Source organism: Amblyomma maculatum, chromosome 11, assembly GCF_055883805.1.
Source record: "Amblyomma maculatum isolate TAMU_Amacu chromosome 11, ASM5588380v1, whole genome shotgun sequence".
In the NCBI taxonomy this organism is placed as follows: domain Eukaryota; kingdom Metazoa; phylum Arthropoda; class Arachnida; order Ixodida; family Ixodidae; genus Amblyomma; species Amblyomma maculatum.
In genome coordinates, this window is record NC_139354.1 from 31,204,610 (window position 1) to 31,229,259 (window position 24,650).

The window sequence follows — 24,650 nt, forward strand, 5'->3', positions numbered from 1 at the left end:
ATGGAATCCCGGCCTCGGCGGCAGCTTTTCGTTGGAGGCGAAAAGCAAGGCGCCCGTGTGCTGTGCGTTGTCAGTGCACGTTAAAGAACCCCAGGTGGTCGAAATTTCCGGAGTCCTCCACTACGGCGTCTCTCATAACCTGAGTTGCTTTGGGACGTTAAACCCCACAAACCAACGAACCAACCTACATTGACGCGGCCACAGTGGCCGAGACCGAACTGGGCCGCCTTAACTACGGAACCACGGGTGAAAGTAAAAACGACCCCAGAAAAGAGGTCCCCAGAAGATACAGCCCCGAAAAAGAAGGTCCGTGGAATATACGGCCCCGGAAAAAACGTGCAGAAAGGTCCCCTCAGGAAGCGGCCCCTAGGAAAAAATGTCACCGAAGAAATTGAATGAGAATCTGCCCGGAACTCACTTTGCAAAAAACTGAACATCTTATTGGATGCCTTTTTTTTTTTTTTTTTTTTAGAATAGATATAACCATTGTTGGGGCACTGGGTCATCTGGGTGCTTTACACATTTACAGGAACTGGAGAAGGCTTGGCGAGAAAGCATTGCGAAAAAAAAAAAAAAAAAGAACCCCACCACTATATAACATCCAGCGAGTATTATGCAGTGCATAAGTTGTCAGTTTCCAAGCTGGGAAATATCTCTCTTTATTATAGGTCTAATGACCCGGGTAATATTACACATTCGAGAGACGTGCTTGTCCTCGACCGCACAAATTTTGGCGCCATAATGATTTTTTTTTTTTGTAAACGCATGGCATCAGTACCATGTTTTGCAAATTTCAAGCGGACGGGTAGAAAGAATCACTGTAGCATACATTACTGCGGCTATAGACACGAGGAAACTCAGTCTACGCCTTTAGTAAACAGAACTACAAAACGTGAAAAAAAAAAAAAAAAATAAAACGGCGGGGTTCAAGATATAAATAATGTTCAAGCTAAAATCACAAACGCAGATGTAAGATAAGAACAGTAAAAGTTGATTAGAATGAGCGCTATTCATCGCTGATAAGCCAAGCACCAGGCAAGGCGAAAGCTCGACTTTGCAGTACGTTTGATTCCATCTGTTTGGGGACGTTTTATCTGGGGCCATTTTTTCCGGGACCATTTTTTCCTGGGACGATTTTGCCGGAACCCACGGAACCACAGCGGCCGCTGCAGCTCGTAATGGTAATGGAAGTTTTAAGCGTGACTACCCGGGATAAAATTGCTAGCATTAACGACGGCAGCCGCCCACGAACAGAGCAGATATAAAAGAAGCGCCGCTTTGTGATTTCAACGAATTGGTACGCAAATCCGTGCGGTGTCAAGACTACTGTTGCCGTGCTGACCTAAATCATCCTAACCATACAGCCACTCGACGCTAGCGAGGTGCTTCGTGCTTATCAAGAACGCTCATTTGCCGCTCGGTGTGAAGAATCATCCGATAACGCAATGATGCTTCGAGCGGACTATTTCGTACGCGGTTTGCGCGCGCTATTTATGGCGAGAAAAATCACCGTCAGCTTACTCGACTCAAAGTAGTTGTAAGCATCTGAAGCTTCGTAATTCTCTATACGTTCCGCGCCTAATTTTCTGGGAGAAAACAGCAAATAGATGTCAACGTCGGCCATTTTCTCTGGCTGGCAGCAACGCTTCTCTTGGGCGCCTTGAACCCAATCTCCATCGGTACGGCGTGCGGGTGCGTACGCTGCACGCCGTGTACGTTTTAATGTATCGTATTCAAGAAGGACTTTTTGTTGGGCTAGTTGGTGCAGCATTTTTTTTTTTAACAAAGGACAAAGCGCTAACGACACATTCACAAGAAAGAAGACACGAACAAGCGCTTGCCCGTGTCTTCTTTCTTGTGAATGTGTCGTTAGCGCTTTGTCCTTTGTTAAACAATGTATCGTATTTGTCCTCACCGCTGAGGCTCACGAAATACTAGCACATGGTCATTTCGTCTGCCAAGAAAACGCCTACAGATCACAATAACACGGCCTTGGCAAGCTTAACCACAGTGCCGCGGCCGCGGTCGTGCTTTTTGCCTACCGTGGGATCGCTGACGAGAGCAGCGCCACCTCGATCGTCTTGTTTGTTTGCAAACATGAAGGAGGTCTATACCAGTGACTTGTCACTCCGCTCCCACCGGCTTCCTTTCCCGTCCTAGCCCTCCCGAGGTATGTTTTTCAGCCATGCTGCTCGACGTTGTGAATCACACGGGATCTCATGATAACCGATCTTCAGATCTTTTCTTGCATTCGTGGTGCACAGCGGCACACAGCAGTTGCCTGGCATGGTGCTGCATACGCTTAGGACGCTGTTGACGCAGGCACCGATGAGACGCATGCAGAACCACGCGGTTATGCTGAGTAGTCAAAACGAGAACACGCGCCAACACAGCCAGCGCGCTCATTCCGCGTCGTCTGCTCCTCCGTGCCTGCCGCGTCTCGTCATAAAGTCCCTAGATAGTAGAGAGATTTAGCACACCGTGATCCGCCACCGCGCGTTCCATTGCGCATGCCCAGATCACTTTGATGCCGATAGATGGCGCCACATACTTGATGTCGGCACATTGACCTGCTGCTTCGGAACCAATCAGCTTGTGCGCCCCGCCCACGAGCGGTAGAGGGTCGCGGTGGCGGATCGCGGATCACGGTATGCTAAATCTCTCTAATGGTGGCGCCCCCGCGGAGAATGACGGCGGAAACTGTAACTTCTCCCAATACGCGCTTCTGGTCTCGAGGAGTTATTTTGTTGCTAATGATCGTGTTGATGATGTGGAATTATATGAGTCTGTTCGAAAAAAATTCCGGCACTTCGCTGGCATCAGATGTAGAATGTTCGTGTTTTCAGCCATTGAGGCGCGACGCGACGGGCCACACCAAGTGCGCCTCCATTGAGCGGCCGTGCCACTACACTGAAGTTGACCATCCTCAACATTTCCAGTTATAATTATTTTGTGTTGAACTAACAATTCAACACATATATAGTATTTGGCTAAAAAACATTTTAAGCACTTGATGAATGCCCATGTGCAAAGCAATATTCGGGGGCGTTGAACACTGCATGCTGCAGCCGTACGTTTTTTTTTTTTTTTTTGCATATGCCTATCACAAATAAACACACAGCAGAAACTTTGCGGTTCTTGCGAAATTACACATAAAGCGCACATACTCACGTTTGGCAAATAATATTTTACGACTCTGGCTCTGTTTAGGGAGTGATCGCTCTATTTAAATGCAGTTACCTTCGCAGCAACCTCTGTGTCCTTTTCTGTATGAAAATATGCCCGGGTAGCACCGCAGATGAATGGAACCCACAGCGTGGTTTCCTAGCTGTGTTTGATTTAGATCATACGCTCACGGAATATCACGTCTAAACTTCTTATGGCCTGGTAGTATATACACCAAAACGTGCAGCTGCAAGTGTTTGTTTTTGCGCTATTGGTCGTGTACATGGCCGAAAAGAAATCACGACAATTATTAATTGCAAACGAAATGATCAAGTTTCAGTGCAGAACTGGAACGCACGTTAGCTGCCAATCAATTCGTCGCGTGAGGGTCTACAATTGTCGCGCTGAACGCCTCTGCCATCCGCTCTCATCTTTATCCGATCGCAAGAAAGAAGTGAAAACAGGAACCTTTTTTTTTTTTTTTTTTTTGCCTTATGGCGCAATCAGCAGCTTGCAAGAATATCGGGAAAAATACTCGAAAACGCAGCAAACGCCGCGCATCCAATGCAGACGGCCCATGTTTTTGCATACACTACGAAAGTCACTGCTGTCGCCAGCGCCGCCGCATCTCCACTGACGCACAATGTGTAATATGGATCGGCCAAAGAAACCCTTTGAAAATCTTTCGTGGTGACAGAAGAGATGCCAGTTAAATAAAATAGTGTTAAGAGTTTCTACACGTAGCCATGATGTAGCTACTCTAAGCCTATCACCGGGGGCCGCAGCAACGACACTAAAGCCGCTGGTGCCGCTGGCACGCTGGCCGCATGGTCATTCCAACCTTGGTAAAATTGAACTCAATTGTAGTATTACTAGTATTTGATTCTCATAATATTTTAACTTCTTTTTATTTTCATTTTAATTGTTTATTAAAATTATTGTATTCCAATCTTGAATTGATTTGTTAACTGCGGTCCTGCACGTTGACCGCTGTTCCCGCGCAAACTGCCAGAGAAGCCGGAGAAAGGAACTATAGCGGTCGCGCTGCCGCTGCCATTCCTTCTGGTGTCAGCATCAACCCAGAGCGCCTTGGTGTGTGATCGGCGCCTATTCGTGGAGAAGAAGCCGGAGAAATGAGCTTTAACGGTCGCTCCGCCGCCTCCATTGAGTGCTTCCTTGGTGTCATCAACCCAGAGCTACGAGCAGCACCTATATTCGGGTAGTGTTCTTTACGTTTTTGATGCGTAGTACTCGATTGTCAACTAGGATAGCATACACGTGTAGGTGTTTTATGTGTATCCAGTATCCTGAGCGGATTGTCAGGTGTACTACAGGCCTCATATGGATCCACGTGCACGCGATACGTAAAATATGTACAGCGACAAAAAAAAAAAAAAAAAGAAAACTATGCACGCTGGGCAAAAACTAGCGCTCCCTCACTGGAATTATTGCTGAGTGCATATTTGTTGACTTGCTTCATCGTCAGCGGGGCGTCGGTGTTATAATTATTGCTGCCGACTCAGGTAGGCTTGCCCTGTTTCTCGCCTATTTGCATTGTGTGCGCCGACCCGCAAGCTCTCGTATGACAGTGCCTCGTTTAAAACTAAGATGAGCGTGTAGGTGGTCTGTTTCAAGTATACTCGTCGGGTTGTCAGGTACGTGCCGAAGAAACCGTTTGAAAATCTTTCGCGGTGGCAGATTAGGCGCCGGTTAAATAAAAGGCTATGACTAAAGGTACGGCGGACGGACCCGATCGTAGGGGTCCAGGTTTACTTCCAACCGACCCGATAAACATTTCTTCAGGATACGCAAGGTAGATGGCTCTTTTGGAGTTGGGATACGTCGGAAAAGCCGGATGTGTAGTTGGAGTATAAAGGAGGCTATGGTAGTTGGGGTATAGATATTCTAGGCACTATAGTTGTGGCGTTGTAGTGGTTTCAAAGTTAGTAGACTAGGTTGGTGGTTGCAGCTACCACTTGGTAGGGATAGCCAAATGTAGCCAAATCGAAGTTGATAAGTTGATACGAGGTGCGTGAGGCGCAGGAAATATGTACTGCATACGTGGACGTGAAATGTGAAATTACGAAGAATAGCACAGTGGAAAGAATAGTGCCTAGAATGGGTGATAGTCTACGTTATGGCATGGTGATAGATTTACGTGAGTTGGACCACGGCAGGGTGGTAAGCACGACCAGAGCGCAAGTGCATGCAATCGCGGTGTTGGCGGCCAGCCCGCGGTCCGCGCTCCCGCTCATTTGGACCTCGTTATAGTCTACGACTGTAGTTATGTACTTCTGATTCTTCAAAGCTTTCTCATTCTCATCTGTGATGAGATGCGTCACGTAACCCGTCGCCTTCTGCTCGTATTGAGGTTACCACCACAACACTCCTTCCTGACCCCAAGTTGAAACTACGTTGTATACCGTTGCGCAGGGCGGCGAACTCTGGATGACTGTCGACACACTGGAGTTTTTAAAGCGGTGGGATCACTAGCAGGTGAGGGGGTAGCAGGACTCGTGACGTTTGGCTCAATTGCTGCCGGCACACGCTGTTGTGCCTCACTCCCCAGTGACTGTGATGTGGAGACTGGCGTTGGGGTGTTTGGCACCACAGTCCTTTCTGGCCCTTGCATGATTTGCTCGTCCCCGCGGTTGCTGTCTGACCCCTCTTCTGGCCCTCTGAGCCGGCGCTGCAAGTGGTCTCCATGGCGGTGCCACACAGTGCCATCCTCCAGTACTACCTCGGCTGATGACGAACTGGTCGATGCTTTGGCGATTGCTGGTACCCATTGGGGCCCCAGTCTGAAATTCCTGGCCCAAAGTGTGTCCCCAGCCACGGGCACTGGCTCCCTCCTGGCTTCAGCATCGCCACGCACTTTTTGCTGTAGATGCTGTAGGCCCACTCTGGTGCGCAAGTCTGGCTTCAGCAGATCTATTGCAGTCTTCAAACGCCGACCCATGAGCAGTTCAGCAGGGGAACGACCAGTGAGGGAATGAGGTGTCGTTCGATATGTCAGCAAAATCCTCGCCACTCGGCACTCAAAATCCCCTCGTTGCACCTTCTTAAGCTTGTCCTTTATGGTTTGGACAACCCGCTCTGCAGCCCCATTTGACGCAGGATGGTATGGTGGAATCGGGATAGGCCGGACACCATTCCTAGCCAAGAATGCCTTGTACTGTGCGCTTGCGAATGTTGGACCATTGTCGCTCACCACGACATCAGGCAATCCATGGCTGGCAAAGATAGTGCGTAGGCATGGAATTGTGGCCTCCGCCGATGGTGACGGTATCTGAACCACCTCTACCCACTTCGAGTATGCGTCCAAAAGTACCAAGCAGTACACATCTTGAAAAGGTCCCCCAATATCTACGTGTAACTGGGACCACGCCCGCTCTGGGAATGGCCATGGTGCCAGTTGCATTGCCTTGGGAGCCTTACGATGCACCTGACAAACTGTGCTCCAGCGCACACTCGTAGTGATGTCCGCATCAATCCCTGGCCGTCACACGTGACTGCGGACCACTAACTCCATTTTTTCTTTACCCGGATGGCACTCATGCCGCAGCTCCAGCACAGCTGCCCGTAGCGACTCGGGTAGTACTACCCGATTTCCCTGTAGCACACAGCCTTCCATCACCGCGAACTCCTCCATTCGATTTGCAAATGGCCGAAAATCCTGTTCGAGTGGCAAGTGCCCTCCCAACCACAACACACTACACAGGGGGGCCAACACGGGTTCACGATCAGTTGCTGCCTCCACTGCTGAGGCTGACAGGACATTTGGGTATGCAGCTTCCAACATGTCCTGATCCTGGGCTCCTCTGGTGGCGCCTTAGCGAGTGGCAGGCGACTCAAAGCATCAGTATTTTCCAAGCTCGCCCCTGGTCTGAAGCACTACCGGTGGTTATATCCACTCAGCATCAGGGCCCAACGCAACACTCTCGGTGAACTTTGAAGTGAAATTCGGTTCTCATGACCAAACAGTCCCAATAATGGCTTGTGGTCCGTGATAATTTCAAATGGCCTTCCCCACGCAAACTGATGGAACTTTAACACTCCAAAAATTATTGACAATGCCTCTTTATCCAACTGACTGTAATTCTTTTCAGCAGCTGTTAGTCTCTGAGAAGCAAAGGCTATTGGCTTCTCCTCTCCGGACTACAGCCGATGTGCTAGTACAACTCCAATGCCATACGGCGACGCATCGCAACACAGCAACCAGGGCAACCTTGGGCCATAATAAACCAACACTCTTGCTGATACCAGCAACTGCTTGCTTTGTGCAAATGCTGCTTCCTGTTCAGGTCCCCAGTGCCATAGGACTCCGTTCTTAAGCAGTTGATACAGGGGGGGCAGTATTGTTGTACAACTGTGGTAGGAACCTCCTGTAAAAATTAAGCAGACTCAAGAAGCTCTGCAACTCAAATCTGTGCTGGTGCTCGAACAATGGCTTCAACTTTCTCTGGTGCTGTATGCAGGCCATCCTTGTCGATGACACATATCCCAGGTGTGCTACGCTTGCTGCGGCGAATACACATTTCTGGGCCTTCAGCTTTAACACTGCATCACTCAGTTGTTTTAATACTTCCTCCACATTCTTACTGTGGTCCTCTGGAGACACCCCAGCACCTAGTATGTCATCGAAGCACACGACAGTTCTTCGGCAACCGCGAAGCAAATTCTCCATTTCACGAAAAATTGCCGGTGCTGATGCCACTCCAAATGGCAGTCGGTTGTGCTGAAACAGTCCCTGCTGGGTATTAATAGTCACATACTTCTTAGAATCCTCGTCCAGCTTCACTTGCTGGTATGCGTCTTGAAGGTCCAACTTCGAAAACAACACGCCTCCTGCCAGCTGTGCCCAGATTTCCTCGACCCATGGCACTGGACATGTCTCAGTACTGGCTGCTCGGTTCATTGTGACCTTGAAGTCTCTGCACAGCCTAACTTTCCCGTCCTTCTTCAAAACGGGCACCAGCAGTGCCCGTTTTGCCATTCTCTGCAGCCTTTGTAGCTCCTGGGTTACCCACGGCCTGAAGAATTATGGTTGCGCATCCTTAAGTACTCTTGTCTTGGCTTTCACTCCTGAAAACTGTCCGACACCTTCGGCGAGCATATTGGGGAACTGACCTATCTTGTCCTGTATATCTTCGACTGCGTTACCATTGAGCAGGCTCTCAAGCGGCATGCCAAAAGCTTTTGCCCAGTTTCTGCCTAATAGGGGCCCGTGAACTACCTCTGACGATGAACAATGGCAGTTGTGCAACCTTTCCTCCAAACTTTGCAAGCAGTGACGCTTTCCTCGCGACTGCTGACTGGTGTCCAAAGTTGCCTCTTAACTTGAGATCAGACTTCTCCATAGCCATCCTCGGAAAACGTCTCTTGCATTCCGCTTCGTCCATCACCGAGTATACTGCTCTTGTGCCAACCTCCATGCATATCGACTGACCATTGACGCTAACCGTAGCGTAAATAGGTGGGACTCTCGGCTTGAGGACATTTACACTGTCTGGCTGTGGCCTGACGGCGGTGCTCGCTGGTCTGCTCTCTAGTAACGGCAGATTACAGACGTCCGTTTCTCCGTTCTCGTCTTCTAGTGGGGTATCTAGCGGGTCTACGGCCATCACCACGTGGCGAGGTCGATAACTGGCTGGTCCTGCTCCTTGCTGCCTGTTCTGTTCTGCGCCTTGCAGGTTCCTGTCCGCCCGTTCATTTTTTTCTATGTAACCTTTCTTCTGGCAAGCAAAACACTCTAAATTCCTGAACCTGCACGAATGCTCGTGATGCTTCCGCCGCAGCTAAGACGATCACTGACTGCCTTTCGACACGCGATGAATGTTGACCTCCTCAGTCTGCTCGGTCATCATTTTGGCACCCGAAACGGCAGCTTCCATGCTAGTGATGATTTTGACCGTGCGGTCCAGCATCTGCTTCGACTCTTCCAGCAGCCGTCATAGCTTTGCCCTATCCCAAATACCATGCACGATCCGGTCCCTCAAGTTGTTCTCCAGTTCCTCTCCAAAATCACACAAATCCGCCAACTTACGCAGTTCGGCAATGAACTCGTTGACTGGTTCTCTGTCCCATTGAACTCTGCAGTGAAAACGATAGCGTTGTACAATCACTGACGATTTAGAAACTGGATGCTCTCGGTGAGGGGATTGTCACTTGGCCGTCGGGGTGCCAGTAAGCGACGAAGCAGTGAATACGTCGACTTTCCGCATGGGCTGAGAAACAGCATGCTTCTTTTCCTCCGGGATGCTGTAGGCGGTGAAGTGCTGTTCAAGAATCTCCATGTACTCCTCCCATTCCGTTCCTTCGCCCGCAAACGGCTCCAAATTCGACATCACGGTGACATTACTCCGGTTACTCCTCGTCGCCAGTTGTTAGAGGTGTTAATACACTTTTATTATCCCCAACTGCATGCGGTCGGCATGTTGCACGTTGACTTTAACTGTAACAATATATTGAGTGTGGGTGGAGAGGAAAGATTTAATGGTATTTCATAAACATATTTAAGGCTGTGTGCCGGGTATTGTTGAAGGTATATGGGGAAACTCTGGGTTTGTGGCTGGTTGCTCCAAATAAGGTCTTTCAGTGGCAAATTCAATGTGCTGCTTTCTGTTTTACTGTGAGAGAAAGTGCGGCAGCATAGCTTTTCATGTTTGTGAGCAAGTTGCAGTGTTAAAGGAGTATAGACACTAAATTTCAGTGGCTTTTTTCGTTTTGGTAATAATGCATAAAACATTCCTGTATATAGATCATCATGTGGTTTTTGCGTACGGCTGCTAAATCATTTTTACTACAATTTTCTTTTAACACCAGTTTCGGTTCCAGCAGCCGAGAGGTGGCTGTGATGTCACAATCAAGTCTTGGTCAAATATGGCATGAAAAAACAGCGATATGATCGCTCAACATTCTCTCGTGATTCCGGTTCTTGAGGCAGGCTGACTTTATCATTGTTGTGACTTCCAATGACACGAGAACGATTATATTGGTGTTTTTTTTCATCCCTCACATGACCTAGACTTAAAGGCCCACTGTCCACCCTCCGGTCGAAAATATTTTCTTCCCCGGTGACTGTGAGACTTCGCCCCTAGAACGCAAGGCCGCAAAATGTTTTTAAAAAGAGTAACTAATAACGTAGTTACAGCCACCGCAATCACCTGATTCTATCATGCCTCTCTCCTTCCGTTCCCTCGCAAAGGTTTTTCACTCTCCTGCCCAAGGTCGTCTAGCCTCCGCAATACAAATTCCCCTTCCTCCTCCGCGTTTGGCGGGAGGTGGGGCGTGGCTCTCCGCGAGCGCGAAAACAAAAAAAAAACGGTCGAGGGAGCGCGCGCCGCTGGATTGTCTGGTTGTGGCGAGGGAAAAGCGCGCTGCGAGCGGTAGACACCCATCCTTCTCCCGTCAGTCAGCGAGACAGACCAATGGACATCGTTCCCGGTACGTACGTCATTATCGTGGCCCGTCGGGCCAGCACAGGAAACGGGGAAGCTGGCTTCCCAGAGGAGAACATGAGAGAGCTTTGAATTGTATTTTCGATGCTTTGCGGCGCTCGTGTGACTGTAGCATTTTGCACAGACTATCTCCGGTATCTGATCGAAACACTGGGCGCCTTTGCTTAAAAGGGCCTTCCCTGGACAGTGGCCCTTTAACTTTGAGGTCGCGCCATCACTTGGCTTTTGTAACTGAAACAGGTGTGAAAAGAAATTCTGTTATTTATTATTCAGCAGTCGTGGGTGAATATCATGTGGTAACCGTGTACAATAATGCCTTACTCGTCATTACAAAGGATAAAACATGAACCCTGTAATTAGGCATCTATACTTGTTTAAGAGTTGGAGTGAATTGCTTCCATTTTTTTTCAGTGTGGATTCATCCTTAGAAAGTTGTTTTTCAGCTAATAAGCATTCTTTTATTCTTGAACCAGTGTCTCACATATAGAAAGGCCTGCGATTAATCTTGCTTAGTTGTGTGAGGACATATTTATTGTCTTTTTCGTTGTAATCAAATGTGTTTCAGAGTGCCGCTTCAAGGTGCTCGTTCCTGTCACCAGCCTGCTGCTGTTGCCTTCAGTGTCGACACAACCAGACGGCAGACTGGGCCATGCTATTGCATAGGATAAACTAGGCTGCAAGATTCTGGTCGCCCTTTTGCAACTTGCCGAGGTCACACAGGATACAGACTTGGACTGTTTGGTAAATGGCAGAATCTGGACACTGAGGGTCATATCACGTTATCACATCGTACACTTAAAGGTGAAGCTTACATGTACCCAGGATAGGTTGCCCTGGGTGGCTTCCCAATTACAAGTGGCAAAGTCTATATTGTGGAAAAGTGCATAAGAGACAGACCGAGTTAAGAAATGACTACACGGGCACTGTAACAACTGAAAGTTTATTAGAAAACATTGCAAATATATATGATGAAATGCGCGAGACCAAAAACAAAACATCAAGGATTACGGTGCAATGCAAGGCACTTATCAGTGAAGACAATCTTTTCTTTTAACACAACGGATGGTTTTGCCACACGTGTATAGGTTGTTAGCAAAGCAGTTAGCATCAAAAATTACCCCTGCCTATCTGGTTGTTGCTGTAAGAGTGGATCATTGTGTTATGCAAGTATGGCAGGCCAGGTTCATCCTTAATATCTTTGCATTCATGGCAGAGTTTTTGACGTGCTTTTTTCAGCCTGATATTTATGCACCTGCCCGTTTGACCGTAATATATCTTTCTGCGTGCCAAAGGAACCCTAAGCATGACGCCTTTTTTTTGCAGTCCGTGAACTTGTCTGAGTCGTTAGACTAGGCTGGCTCTTGCTTCTTATGCACTGCAGTGCGCACTTTTCCAACTTTATGGTGGGCGAACTCAACTCACATTGTGCCACGCTGCGAACTTATTAAGTCGGTGCGAGACACCTCATAGATGCGGTATGCAAGGGACCTTCTTTCGAATCTCATCCTGATGCCCCTGAGAACCCGGTGCCACCTTCAACTTCAGCTTGGCCAAGAGTCTTCCCGCCAACCTTGCAAGGATCTTGCCTGGATAGCTTTCCTCACGTATCCTGACCAGATGACCATGCAGACCCTCCTCCATCTGCTGGCGACATAATGATTCATGGGATGTTGACATGACAGGTACTATCCCATCCTTCAGCCTGGAATGTTTCGAACTAAAGGAGAGAAGGGGCTTCCCGGCCTTAGGTGCATACATCCAACAGATGTGATTAGTATCAAGCCTCTACTCAAGGTCTAAAAATCACATGCCCCCATTTATTGGCAACTCAAATGTGAAGTTAAGCCCTTGACCGCGCCGGGGTGGCGCAGTGGTTACAGCGCTCGACTACTGTTCCCGAGGACGCGGGATCGAATCTCGGCCTCGGCGGCTGCCTTTCTGTGGAGGCGAAAAGCAAGGCGCTGTCTCTCATAGCCTGAGTCGCTTCTTTGGGACGTTCAACCCCACAAACCAAACCAACCTTTCTTTAAATATCATGATTTTTTGCTCACAACACCAACAGCAACATATTGAATACAGGGTGGGGTCTTGAATGCTATCACATTAATTATGTGTGCTATAAATTGACATTTGTTAGGTTGACAACCCAAAGAAAGAAAACACTTGGAGACACTTAAGCCACCTTAGGAACATTCAAAGTAACATTGTTGCTTCAGCTTTTTGTCGTTGCAGCCTGACGGGGTCATTGTTTTAATGTGATAGCGTTAAAGGACCTGTTCACAATATATCCGATGTCAGTGGCCGTCAGCTGACATTGGTGTTGTGACCCAAAAATTACGAGCATGGCAGTGGTAGGCAACAGTTATCTGACATGGCTGGGGACTAACTGGACATAGTGTTTCCTGACATTATGTTTGGTAGAAGCTGCCAACTCAGGCCTCTCTCCTTTCACATAGGAGGGTGATATCAGAATCCACCTGCCAGGACCTTTGCATTCACATTACCCCTAGGCCATGCAGGTGCATTTATATGGCATTGTTAATGCGGGGCTTTGTGATATTGTCCAGCTTATAAGATACACCCCTCATATTTAGATTCATTTATGAAACAATTGCCGTAGAAGATGCACCTCAGTTTACCCAGGTTAGGGCAATAGGACGTGACTATAAATGTTTTGCGACCATCAGGAAATGTTCTGTGCAGAAATGAAAAAAAGTTTACGTGCTAATGATAGAAAAAAAGGCAGCACTTATGTCCAAAAATACTCTCGCAGCTTGAGAGCATGAACACTTTATATTATTACTGAAAGACTTGAAATTCTTCATCCGTGGTGTGCTATCGAAATAAGTTAGGTGACTTCTCAAGCAGTGCTAAGGCATCCTCTTGCGCTCATAATCACTGCGCTGTTTGTCACTGCGCAGTAACAAGTGAGAGTTTTCCGAGTCATTCTGACGACGTGGCAAAGCATGTGCAGGAAATGGAAAAAACACATTGAGTAGCCACCAAACAACTCTGTAAATTGCAACTGGAAAAGTATGTCAACTTGCCTTGGCAGTGTGGAAAGGCTGAGAAGAGCAGATGTTGCCATTTTTTGGCATTTTGTGTTACTAATGCTAGGTTGCTTTGAGACGATCATAGCTATTGCAATTAAAGAAGTCTCTACCGCCCCTATCTCACGAAAAAGTTAACTCATTGTGTTTAGTTAACCTATGAATGCTGCTTAAAATGAAAAATATTCACATTAGACGCACCGGACGCACTACCAAAATGTTTGTGAAAAATCCACATCTTGTACACCAGAAAATGCAGTATATGTGAGCTGGTCGCTTATGCTATGGCGGCATACCCTTGAAAGCAAAGCTTAAGTTTTCCCTGTAATTTTTTTTAACATGACATTGGAAGGCAACATGGCAAAACTCATTTGTCATTGGATAGGGTTGCATGACATTACTACATGCTCTCACAAACTCTGCTTGCTCATACGAGGTCGAAAGGTGGGATAGGATCCAACGTTTCCTGGTCCTTGGGTGCTGAGGCAGGCACGTTACTGCTATGCCACACAGGCATCTTCATGCAGTTTAGTTAAAAGAGGTTTGTATATGTCGCGTGGCTGCTTGCGACTGGTGGCTATGTAACATTGTAGGTGATTAGCAGTAGGGCTGGAACAGCTATGCCAGTTGCACAATTTTTATAAAGTTTCATATTTCTGCCCCAAGTTGCTCCAAAATGCCCTGACTGTCTGCAAAATTTTTCAGTTGCACTTGTTTCTTACTCTTTATAAACCCAAAAAAATGAGGAGTACTCCATGGTCAATAGATTTGGCAAAAATGTAAGAAGAGTCAATGTAGAGTTTGTTACTCTTCATACAACCAAAGAAAGTAAGACTATTCTATGGTCACAATAGATTTGTCAAAAAAAATAACTGCATTGGCTACCTACAGTTTTGACAGTGGCCAATTCAATCCAGTACGTGGAGACTCAATAAAAAAAAAAGAACACCATGTGCGTACTTGTCAATGCTAAGGTCGAATTTTTGTCGTATGTGCCACGAGTATGTTCGATAGAGACAGATTTGACATGTGCTGCAAAGTAACGTTGTACACTTTGCCGGGCATATCTGCTGCCAGTATCGTCGGTGTAATTGTTTGCAGGGCTTTAGTCGAAGTGGCAGAGCAGGCAATCTTTGTATCTTATTTTTAGTAGTACGATAAAGTTTTAAGTGTCGCATGCTTTTAATGCACATTTTGTGTGTTTCTCTGTGGAACATCCAAGTTGCCGCTATATTGTTGGGCATAATCATGTACCACAAGATTTCTTGTGTTGTCTTGTCTCTAGCAGGGGCAATAGTTAAAGCTTCTGTGGTTGTGGTAGTGTAATTTGAGGGGGCACACGTGGAATGTTTCATGCATCGGCCAGCTGGGAAATGTACAGCAGTTGTATTTTGAATTCCGTAATGCCGCGACGGAATCTAAGACTGTCAAAAATAACATTTGCAGCTCTGGAGCAGCGAATTACTTTGTGCATGAAGTATATATAACCTAATATTCGCAGTGATTGCCCGCCTCATCTCTGGCAAACTGTCGACTAAATCAAATCTGCCAAATCATCGCTTGCATCTCGAATGCGTAAATCATGAGCCAAAGGCACGCTGGCCAATTTTGTTTGGTTGCAGCTTACTTCCTTGTCTTCTTTCGGCATTTGCCATTTCTCCTTTTGGTCTCTGTTTTCCATTTTTCCATGTTTGCCATTGAATCTGTTTTACTCATTGTTTTGCTTTTGTATTGCATCCTCTTAGGCACAGCCTGATTGCAGTCATTGCTGGCTTTAAATTGGGCCTTTCAGGAGCTGCCTTCACACGCTTCAAGCTATGGACTTCTGACAGCAAACCATTGTGTTATGACTCTTGTGAGAATGATACCATGATTAAGGTTGTCAAATCATGCTTGATGCAAAAAAAAGAAATGCATGTTCTTTAGCTTTTTTTATTTTTAGTTCAGTACCCAAAGTTTGAAAACCGTCTTCTCATTATTTTCACATTGTTTTTTTTTTTTAAATTATTATTGCATTAGTATGCCTTGCAGTATAAAATGCTTCTTTACAAATATAGGTACAGGCCAGGTGCCTAACCATAAGATCATAGACTGGCAATGTATAGCGATGATATCAAGTATAACAACAAGAAGGCACACGATATGCCATGGTATGTCTTGTTTTTCTCTGAACACCTTGCACATATTGATTCCTGCAAAATTTTTATCATTGTAACAGATTTCCTTAATGCAGCTATACATAAACAACTTGTAATCTGCGATGAAACCATTGTAATTGAATATCACTCTGCAGAAGGCACTTTGCCATTTCTGGAGTAGTTTGTACTGCAGCAGCACCATCCACACTGTCACTTACAAAATAAGAACAGACCGCATCTAAACATCTGAAGAGCCTTTATTGCCAACGCTTGTCCTTGTAGTCACTGTGGTATCTAAGAAAGGGGCCTTGAAAACGTTCACATTATCCATGTGCTGAGCAGAATTGTTACGAAAAGTGTGAAACAGTACTGCATTTCTTACAAGGCATGTTCAGTATCAGAGAGCAATACACCTTGTGTTCCATGACCGGGTGGGCAAGAAAACATGCCACATGTATGCTCCCATACGTAAGGCGAAAGCACATTTTGTACACAAAGTAGGATCAGAAAATGTTCTCTGCAGAGGCACTCGAGAACAAAAATTTGTCGCCAATGGGAATAGAACCACTATCCCTCCAATCTCCAGCTGTGGGTTCTAACCACTAGTCTGCACCAAATTCGTGAGAAACATAATTCTCCTTTTTTAATGACAAGCCTGCCTTCTCCCGTAGGAGGTACCAGTGTACCTCGACAGAGGATACATGAGGATGTGTGCTCTGACAATTTCCATGGACACAGTAGCTAGCATATGCACAGTGTGTGCTAAGCGAACTCCCATCTTTAAACTATAAATGGCTTGTCGAAGCAAACGTCGGAAACATCAGGAATGATAGGCAAGTGGTAGTCGGTGCATTCCTCAGCCTCCAACAACGAGGAAGGATAGCTGACCCTAAAGGCTTTAGCCGTATCGGTCATAAGGGGTCGTAAGTGCCTCCTAGAATTTTTAACAGTTTGGTGGTACGAAGCAGCTTTATATGCTTTAAAGCTACCAGAGCAACTGGTTGTTATATGCTGCTGTTACAGTTTGGCAGACCAGCTTTGCCTCTTGGCAACAAAATGTATTGTGAGATTTTATCGTTATCTGCTTTACCCTGCCAAGGTAGCTTTTTTTATTAATATTATTTTTCATGTTGGGGTTCCCTGTGCGGTTATTATCCTGTTAATTTGTACTTCTCCCCCCCCCCCCCCCCTTCTCCCCACTTGGCAGAAAGCTTTAAGTTTTGACCCCGTTAGATATATGCCTTATCCGGGCCCTTCAGGAAGCCCTAAGCCTAAGAAGCCCTTTGTAAGGTGTATCTGCACCAAACCTGCCTAAGTGGTGACTAATCATCTACTGGGTACTGTGGGTTTTTGCCTGGTACTGCCGCTTTTACTTCTTTTGTAGGCCACAGGATCTCTAGTTCCAGGTTGAGATACATACTTAAGATTATTATTTTTGTTTTTTATTTGTCAGTTGTTCACTGGGTGGTTATTATCCTGTGACTTTGTACTCCCCCCCTACCCCCTCCTTTTAAGAATTGTCCCCCTAGATATATGCCTTAGGGTCCTTTGTATAGCCTGTCCCTTTGTAAGGTGTATCTGCACCAAACCAGCTTAAGTGGTGACTAATCACCTACCCGGTATTGTAGTTTTTCCTGGTACTGCCACTTTTGCTTCTTTTGCAGGCCACAGAATCCCTGGTTCCAGGCTGATAAGTACATACTGAAGATTTTTTTTTTCTTTCAATTGATGACCCACTTCTCACTCATCCTCTCCTCCCCACACCTTCAAACCCGCTTTTCCCTCCCCAGCTTTTCTTCTTTGGAAGCAAAAGCGTATTTAAACCCCTGCCAGTGATGATCGCTACGCCCAGACGAAGACGAGTCCACTTGTCGAAACTTTGGCTCATCTGCAAACTGAGGCGTACCCCATTTACCCTTGTTCAGTTCTTTTTCATATCTTTCTCAGAGTATGATGTAATATATATGATGTCTGGTTTAGCATCCCAAAACAACCACTGCCATGACGGACACAACAGTTGAGAGCTCTGGTATAATTTCGACCACCTGGAGTACTTTTACATGCACTGACACCGCACGGTGAATGACTGCCAATTGTTTTGGCTCTATTGAAATGTCCCTGCTGTAGCTGGAATCAAATCTGCATCCATGGGTTCAGCAGCCGAGCTCTCTACTGAGCCAGCACAACAGGGTCAAGTAACAAAATGCATGCCATTACATTTCCTTCTAGTCTATGGTTTCCTTCAAAGAACTAGTGTGTATGAGAAAAAGTATATATAAAAAAAGCACTTGTTTTATTGCACATTATATTCACATTTCAGCAAATATTCTCTAGGAAGAAATTTCTAATAATGTTTGCATGGAAACCATGAAGATTGTACAAAAGCAAAACGATGCACTTACTGTACTGCAGTTGTTAAGGGGCAAGGTTGCATCTATAGTAGTACAGTGCGCTTCTCACAAAACCACAAGCCCCATCTGCTTTGGCCAGTCACTTGAGGAAACTAACGGAGACAGATGTCGCACACCACAGCCTGGTTGTCTCGCAACATATTTTTGCATTCGTCGCATTTCAATTTCATGCCTTTCCACTTGGCTTGAATTGTTGCCTACATTACTAATCACCCATATCTTTTGTGAGCTATCTTTTGTGTGGATCCCACTGGGGATCCTTGTTAATTTAATTGCCCTTTGCTACAAACTTAATCACTAATTCCTTAATTTAATTTATGCCTCTGTTATCTCAGACATACTCATTAGCACACGGTCGTAGGCTGCCCCGTTATGTGATAGACAACCTGGCATAGACCTCTGTAAGCCTCGCGTTAACCAAACTACAAACATGCCTCCATGGCCTAGGAGTAACCTTTCTTACTCGGAGCTGAGACGTCCCAGAACATATTTCCAATATATCTTTGTAAGCTCGAGTTAACAGCTCCTGCCATGTCGTGTGGCCTCGGGACGTTTGGCTCGTGGCACTTTTGACTTGTGCACAGGGTCCATCTGTTTGTCATGCTGGTTAACATACATGAAAAAAACATTTTCGCACAAATGTTGGTGGTGGCAAATGTTGAAGTGATGCACTGCAAAATCTGAAATGCATATACTGTGAAGAAGAAGATGAGCCCTTTTTGCTGGACGCTGATGAAGAGGAAGCAGTCTGTGGAATTGTGATCGCACAGATCATCGTGTTGATTTGATCACCGTGCTCTTTCTTGCCGACCTCGATGCCGTTCTCGATGTATAGATTAAACCTTCTCTTACAATACCTATATGCATGCAAGGGTGGCATCATCACATAACATGATCAAGAGTTCTGTCAGTACCTGCAGTTACATGGCACTTCAATGCACATTAAAGGACCACCTCAGACAATGGTTGTTGTTACCACAAGACTTGTTCTAACAGCGTGTTGACAGCATTCCACTGAGCGACGGACATGTATATGCTTACCTTAGATAGCTCAAGATTGTGGATCTCATTTATTATTGCGAAAGCAATACTACTTTAGGTTTCGAACCTTAAGCGTAGCGCGGCCGGTAGCCACATCTTACCCACGTGACACTAGGGTGTGGGCTGGCAAGAGCTGCCAACTTGGGTCTCTCGTTTGACATGGGACGGTTATGTCAGAATCAGCCTGCTAGAGCCCTAGCATTCACATTACCCCTATAGACCACTAAGGCACGTTCATACGGCTTGGTTAAAGTGGGGCTTTATATTTGGGCTGAGGAAGAAAAAAAGGAGAAGAAGAAGAATGCTCGGTCATCCGCAGCTAATGCTTTCGCTCAATTATTGGTTCACCAGCGTTGAACCCTTGTAAGTTTTTCTATGACTTCCAAGGAGTTCCTCTCGTCAGAAGCCCTACACTTTATGAAAGCGGTACAGCTGTCTTGAAAAGTGATGAAAAGAAAACCAGGTTACCTTGCCACAATGCTAAATTACAGAGGGTGGGTATGCTGCATGAACATACCAAGAAGCTTGGACAAAGGAAATTGAGAGTGGAATGGCAGGATTTTCCTTCCGATCTCCAGTCGAGCATTCTAACCACTATAGTCTGCACCGAATTTGTGAGAAACATAATTCTCCTTTTTTAACGACACGCCTACCTTCTCCCGTAGGAGGTACCAGTGTACCTCAACAAAGGATACGTGGGGTGTGTGCTCTGACAATTTCCATGGATACAGTAGCTCTCATGTGCACAGTGTGTGCTAAGCGAACTCCCATCTATAAACTATAAATGGCTTGTCGCAGCAAACGTCGGAAACATCAAGAATGATAGGCTAGTGGTAATGGGTGCGTTCCTCAGCCTCCAACGAGGAAGGATAGCTAACCCTAAAGGCTTTAGCCGTATCGGTCATAACGGGTCGTAAGTGCCTCCTAGAATTTTTGAACAGTTTGGTGATACCAAGCAGCTTTATATGCTTTAAAGCCACCAGAGCCACTGGTTCTTATATGCTGCTGTTACAGTTTGGCAGACCAGCTTTGCCTCTTGGCAACAAAATCTATTGAGATTTTATCGTTATCTGCTTTACCCTGCCAAGGTAGCTAAGCGGTTGAGACCTCAACTCCTGAACCCAAGGATATAAGATCAGTAACGGCTGGGGTTTCCATATATTGAAGGGGTGAAAAGTAAGGCACCCCTTTAATATGAGATATCAGTGCAGGTGTCAGAGATCTAATGGAGTTCAAATTTCTGCAGCTTTTTTTTTTTACAGCATCCCATAGCCTGGGTCATTTGTAAATGTCAAACTCCGTAAACCATGCACTGAATGATTACTGTATTCATTTTGAACAGTTTTTACTCCTTTCGAATCCTCCTAGCTAAGCTGTCTTTCAAGGGTGCCCATGGCCCATGAATTACAATTCTTGAAATTTTGAAGTGTGTGTGTGCTGTTGATTTTGATATTGGGATTTTTATTCATTTAGGATATTTTGTGTTGTTTTATTTTGCAGGCACATGAAGAGGCATCGACAAGACAGTTCGTAGAAGCCAGTAATGGATGAACTTTTGAAACATCTGCCACTGTTCCTAAACTGATTGATTTACTTCAATTTTAGTTTTGTATTGTGTGAAATATGGAGGATGTCTGATCTGAAATATTTTATAGTTGAATTTTTGCCTGCGTACTCAAAGCTTTATGCCGAAGAAAGTTCAGGATTTCTCATTCAAGTTCTTGGTGAAAAAAATATGCTGGTGCATTGGCAGCTCCAGTAATACCTATGCATTTTCTGCACAATCTGTGGCCTTGCTTCATGTGCTTTATTACTTCTGCTTTGAGCAGCTGGCTTCTTTTAAGTAGCATCTTTTGTGTTCTGCATGTATCTCCATTCAGTGTTCTGTGACTTCTCGTCTATGCTTTTTCTGACATGTCAGAATTTGTCTTGTGCATGGTTTTACATTTGGTCTTTCAACCGAGTACATCTTTGTTTTTATCATGGATTTCACTATATTTGATATCGCTGGATTTGTGGTCACTCCAACATGGGTGTGTCTATTTCTAGCAAACTATGTCCGCAAGCCTTTGAGTGTCTTGAGTTCTTTGGTAAAACAGCTTACTCAACTATTCCATTCAGCAGCTTGCATTAGTGATACAGTTAACTACAAGCAACTGCAAACAATATCCTGAACATATTACATTGGAGGCAGTACATATTTCATAAGTAAGTGCCTGTTTAAGACCTTGAATAATTTCATAATTACAGGCAATAGATATAGAATGGATATTTTGGCTACATCGGTGCAATGCTGCTGTTGGCTTTCACAGTTCCTTCCCAAAAATTTACTTTGCATGTTTCCACAGGTCGCACATTTTGTTTTCAGTTTAAAAAAAAAAAAATTCAAGGATATTGAATCTTAAAGTTTGATGGGAGAGTGCAGCATTATGATGCCGTCTAATATGCTTCAATGGTTATAACTTTTCACTTATTTTTTTGTCTATGTATGACATAAACTTTGACTCAAGAGCCCCATTGTCATAAAGGCGTGGTTGCCATAAATGCACGGCTCAAGGTGCACAGTTTTCATCTTGATTTCTAGTTCTTTACTCAGTTCTTTTGTGGCGATAAGTGAAGTTATTTGTATGTTAACCGATTGACTCCGGTGCTGTACATTTTTGTGTGAAGGTTGTGGCCCTAGTATGAAGGGAATTGACGTGGTATGCTGTGGTTTACTGGAAATGTTCTGTTTTTTATGATGCAGGTTTTGTCACCACACATTACAGCCATGGGCCACCTCCTGGGGAAAGTTTACTTGTGGAACAGCACCCTGCACCGCACAGCATAGCAAGCCCTCAAGGTGACATGGAAAATATGCATGATGAAGACGCAGGCACCCAGCAAAATGTGCAGGGTGAAAACTCAGGCCACCAGCAACACCAGTGCATTCACTGTAAGAAAACCTTTTCTCGAAAAACAAACCTGTCTCGGCACCTTCACGTCCACACCGGTGAGCGTCCATATCGGTGCGAGTCCTGCAACAGCAGCTTTATACAGGCAGCGGACCTGATACGCCACCGTCGTGTCCATACCGGTGAGCGTCCATATCGGTGCGAGTACTGCAGCAAGAGCTTTGCACAAGTATCGCACCTGATCCGACACCGTCGCATCCACACTGGAGAGCGTCCTTACCAGTGTGACCAATGTGGGAAGGGATTTTCAGTGAGAGACCACTTGAATGCACATGTGAACACACACATGGGTGTGAGGCCATACCAGTGTGAGCTTTGCCCCATGGCCTTCAAACAACGTGTCCACCTCACAGTGCATGTACGGTCTCACACGGGCTAGAGACCGTTTAGGTGTCGCTTCTGTACAAGGCCATTTGCTGTCAAGCGCAATTTAATTAAGCATGAAAAGGAAGGAACACTGATGTGGCACTGCCATCCATAATATCCTTTGCATTTTGATAATGTTAGCTATGACAGGTGCTTTGATGTTTCTATGTATGTGCTGTATTTGATATCTTGACCATTTGCATGTGGAAATGGACATTCGCATGCCCCTCAAGCAAACTGGAATACATTTGTTCTGTAGCTAGTTTGTAGTCCTTCTGATGTAGCATGTGTGTATTAAGCTCCCAGTTGCTTATTGGGGGTTAAAATCATGAAACGTTATATTTGCAGTTTATGTTCTGTTTTATTGCTTCTTCAACGGTTCACTTGGGGCAAATTCAAGTTGGCCCCTGTCAATCGATTAAGACATTCAACTCTTAGATGCTCCTCTCTGAAATATGTTTTTTATTACTTACAATGGTAAAGAAAAAAATGCAGCTAGACTCTTTTTGCTAACAGATTGAATGATTTTAGGGCAGTTTTTTGAGCGACCATTCTCTTTCAATTTCAATTTTTTATGGAATACATTCCTCGTTTGCTGGTAAAAGAACATCAGTTGACAGCAGTAAATTGCATACATTTGGTTTTCGTAAGACTGATGAAATAAAGTTGTATTTATATACAGACAGTGCGGACCAAGGTTAGGTCCAAGCAGGAAGGGAACTACAGACCATTTTGCGACCCTTGGAGAAACCGGTTTGACTGGGCTGTTAAGGGGGGTTGTCAACTTTCCTGTGCTACGATAGGAGCCCAGCGCCCTTTACCTTTCTCTAAAATCGTCTATAAAGCAATTACAAAAGGAAATAAAATCGTGTGATATAAGGTAATTCACAACCTAAATGGCAATTGCAACATAATAAACACATGAAGCTTACAAGGAACAATGACGTACAGGGAAAAACGCATTACTCAAGACAAGCGAATAGTCTGCAGATCGAGTAGATAGTAGAAAGCCAGTTTATCATTAATAAAGGAACGAATGTGCTCTGTGTTAATGACTAGTGCTTTTTCAATGTATTATGTTCATATTTTCCCCTTAATTTTTTTGCTTTTTCATGCTAGACAAACACAAATGGTACACTTTTAAACTTATCACTCCAAAGCTGAACGTGAATATCTGCCATGCATGTGACAGCTTTAATGCTGGAAAGGCTTACGTGTATAGCATGTACGTACACGCTGCGACATCTCAGCGGCGCGTTTGGCTACTTGCCCCAAGGTCGTGATGCTTGTGATGGCAGCCACACTTTAGTAGAGGCGAAATTCAAATGCATCTGTTTCCTGTGAGATGTCGACGCAAAGTACAAAGCCCAGGCAGTCAAATTAATCTAGAGCTTTCCACTACAGTATTCTTTATAGCTACATATGTCACTTTAGGATGCGAAACCCTACATGCCGCAGGTAGGATATGTTGTTTTTAGATTATGTAACCTCTCATCTTTGTTGTTCTACATTTGATTAATTGCAGTTCTCAAACAGTTGTTGAAGACGAAACTAAAGCAGTTCTTGGCATTGTTTTCTGTTTGGATTAGTTTGCTAATTGCAGTTCTTTGAAACTTGCATCAATGATGGACAGTTCAAATAGCAGGCAGCTGAATTACAGGAATGATGTGGATCATGCATTTCAGTTCTGTCAGATGGAAAGTTGTGGTCCCCTCCATGCATGCACAGGTGCCCTTAGATAAATACATAATCGTGTGTGTGATTGCGACAGATATCAAGGGTCGACAGAAGGCCATGTGAAGCCAGTATGATATTCTTCATGAACGCTAAAATAAAATTGTACAACAGCTGCTGTCCCATGTAGAAAGAAATTGGTTATTTTGATTATGGTTAATTGACCATGAATAGCATTTTACTGCTTATTACTTGTTGCTTGAATTTGTCCTCAAACATTTTTTATTATTATTATTATTTTTTTTTTCATGTTAGTTGGGGTTGCCTGTGCGGTTATTATCCTGTTACTTTGTACTCCCCCCCCACCTCCCCTCCCCCCTTCCCCCTGGCA

At 45.2% G+C, this 24,650-nt stretch overlaps 1 protein-coding gene across 1 annotated transcript; it reads left to right on the top strand.

Annotated features, from left to right (window-relative positions):
• Positions 1 to 4,308: 4,308 nt before the first annotated feature.
• On the top strand, positions 4,309 to 24,440 carry LOC146173371 (uncharacterized). Its single transcript, XM_084583367.1, has 3 exons — positions 4,309 to 4,384; positions 5,599 to 5,661; positions 22,012 to 24,440. The coding sequence occupies exon 3, from the start codon at positions 22,113 to 22,115 to the stop codon at positions 22,596 to 22,598; it is 486 nt and encodes a 161-aa protein (XP_084439493.1). The 5' UTR covers positions 4,309 to 4,384; positions 5,599 to 5,661; positions 22,012 to 22,112; the 3' UTR covers positions 22,599 to 24,440.
• Positions 24,441 to 24,650: the final 210 nt, after the last annotated feature.